Source organism: Limulus polyphemus, unplaced genomic scaffold (assembly GCF_000517525.1).
Source record: "Limulus polyphemus unplaced genomic scaffold, Limulus_polyphemus-2.1.2 Scaffold1224, whole genome shotgun sequence".
Classification (NCBI taxonomy): domain Eukaryota; kingdom Metazoa; phylum Arthropoda; class Merostomata; order Xiphosura; family Limulidae; genus Limulus; species Limulus polyphemus.
In genome coordinates, this window is record NW_013666834.1 from 312,455 (window position 1) to 314,358 (window position 1,904).

At 34.2% G+C, this 1,904-nt stretch overlaps 1 protein-coding gene across 1 annotated transcript in view; it reads right to left on the bottom strand.

Annotated features, from left to right (window-relative positions):
• LOC106462682 (neuromedin-K receptor-like) overlaps positions 1 to 1,904 on the bottom strand; it is a 35,371-nt gene that overhangs the window by 31,393 nt on the left and 2,074 nt on the right. Inside the window, exon 2 of the mRNA XM_022390005.1 lies at positions 698 to 782. Coding sequence (XP_022245713.1) covers positions 698 to 782 — 85 coding nt within the window. The remainder of the gene's footprint in view (positions 1 to 697; positions 783 to 1,904) is intronic.

The following is a 1,904-nucleotide window of genomic DNA, read 5'->3' on the forward strand; positions in this document are numbered from 1 at the left end:
ATTCTTAAAAGAAACAATATGCATCAAAAGATTTAAAAGAATTGGCAAGCGAACTGAACAATTAACGTCTTAGTTAGACATAGAGGTTCTCAAAGAAATGATGACATTCAAATCACCTTTCAGTGGTGAAACTTTAATTAAAAGCCAACAACTAAAATATTCTGGAATGTTTGTTTTGTTGTTAAGTGAAAAAAAAACTACACAATGGGCTATCTGTGCCGTACTCACAACGGGGATAAATCCCCGAATTTTATCGTTATAAGTCATCATGCTCACCCTATGAGTACCATAAAATACAACAAGAAAAGATATTCTATGGCAGGTTAGTACAAATTAATTTTTTTTCAAATCTGAAAAATCTATAGAGACATAAAAATATAAGAAATACCGAAGAGATAGCATTTAAGGAAATCAAAGGGATATCTTTGATAATTGAGAAAAATATAAAAACATAGAAAATTACCTAACATAATGATAAATGACATAGCTCTCAAACATAAAACTATTCACAAGCTGCAATGAAATTATAAGAATATATTCATCTGTTGACAAACTCAACGTACATGTAGTCGTCTTTGGACAGAGGTCCATTAGGCCAACGTAGATAACACAAGGTTCTGTCTCCGCCAATGACATATTGGTAGGTACTTGTAGTGGAATACAGGAGAGTTGGAAGCGCCAGCAGAATACTACATGCCCAGATTAATGCAGTTAATAGCAAGGCACTCTTCTTCGACATTCGAGGGTTCAGAGGATGCACAACTGCCACATATCTATTTGAAGAAACAAGGAATATATTAAGTAGTAATTAGGTATTTCATGAAATTGCAACCTTGGTCAACAAAAACGTCGCCACTGGTCAGTTAAATCTTAATGTTAAGGATTTCAAATCAGTATTTATATCTAGTGAAATTCAAACGTAACGTCATATATACACTCAACAATTTTCCCACAGAAGTATTCATACACCAAGTAGTTTGTACCAAAAACGAAAACAGGGGAAAAGTCTCTGCCGTAGACAACGATTAGTTTACTATTTTGTTATTTTTTAACTTGTATAACAGTAAAACAGCACTGTCTTACATCATAAATTTTTTTTCTGGCACTGAAGAAATGTCTTTTACTTCGACTTGTTTTGAAGTGTATAAAAAACGAAGGTAACGTTTTATGCTCTACAGTAATACATCAGTATTAATTCCAAACATGCTTGCCCTTTCAACCGTGGGGGCATTATAATGTGACGGTCAATCCCACTATTTGTTGGTAAAAGAATAGCTCAAGAGTTGGCGGTGGGTGGTGAAGACTAACTGCCTTCCCTCTAGTCTTACACTGCTAAATTAGGGACCGCTAGCGCAGATAGCCTTTGTGTAGCTTTGCGCGAAATTCAAAACAAACAAACAAACACTATTAATTCTATAGATTTCCAGAATATGATTAGAGGATATATTGATGAGTCAATTTCAAAAGAAATACAAAATTAGTGTTGTATTCAAATCTATATAAATGGAAATGACAATATAGATTTATAAAAACAACAATATAGTTTTACCTTACAATGCCTAAGAATGTTTTAGCAAATTACTAACTCATTATTGCAGTATCCGGCATACTATGCTTAAGAATCTGTATAAATATGATAGTACTGTTTGTTTCATGTCCATGTAACTACTTCGCAGGGTGTAGGTGTAGGTCCATGAAGTGGTACATGCAAATTTTCAGTTCTGCGTTTTGCGATTTTTATGGGCGTTTTTTGCATATTACACTGCTCCGCACCCTATTGATGGATGGATCTTCACCAAATTTGGCATCAAGGTTTGTTAGGTCCATGCAGAGCTACATGCAAACTTCCGGTTTCACAATTGTGTTTTGAAGTTTTATGGGCGTTTTTCGTTTTTACAACTACA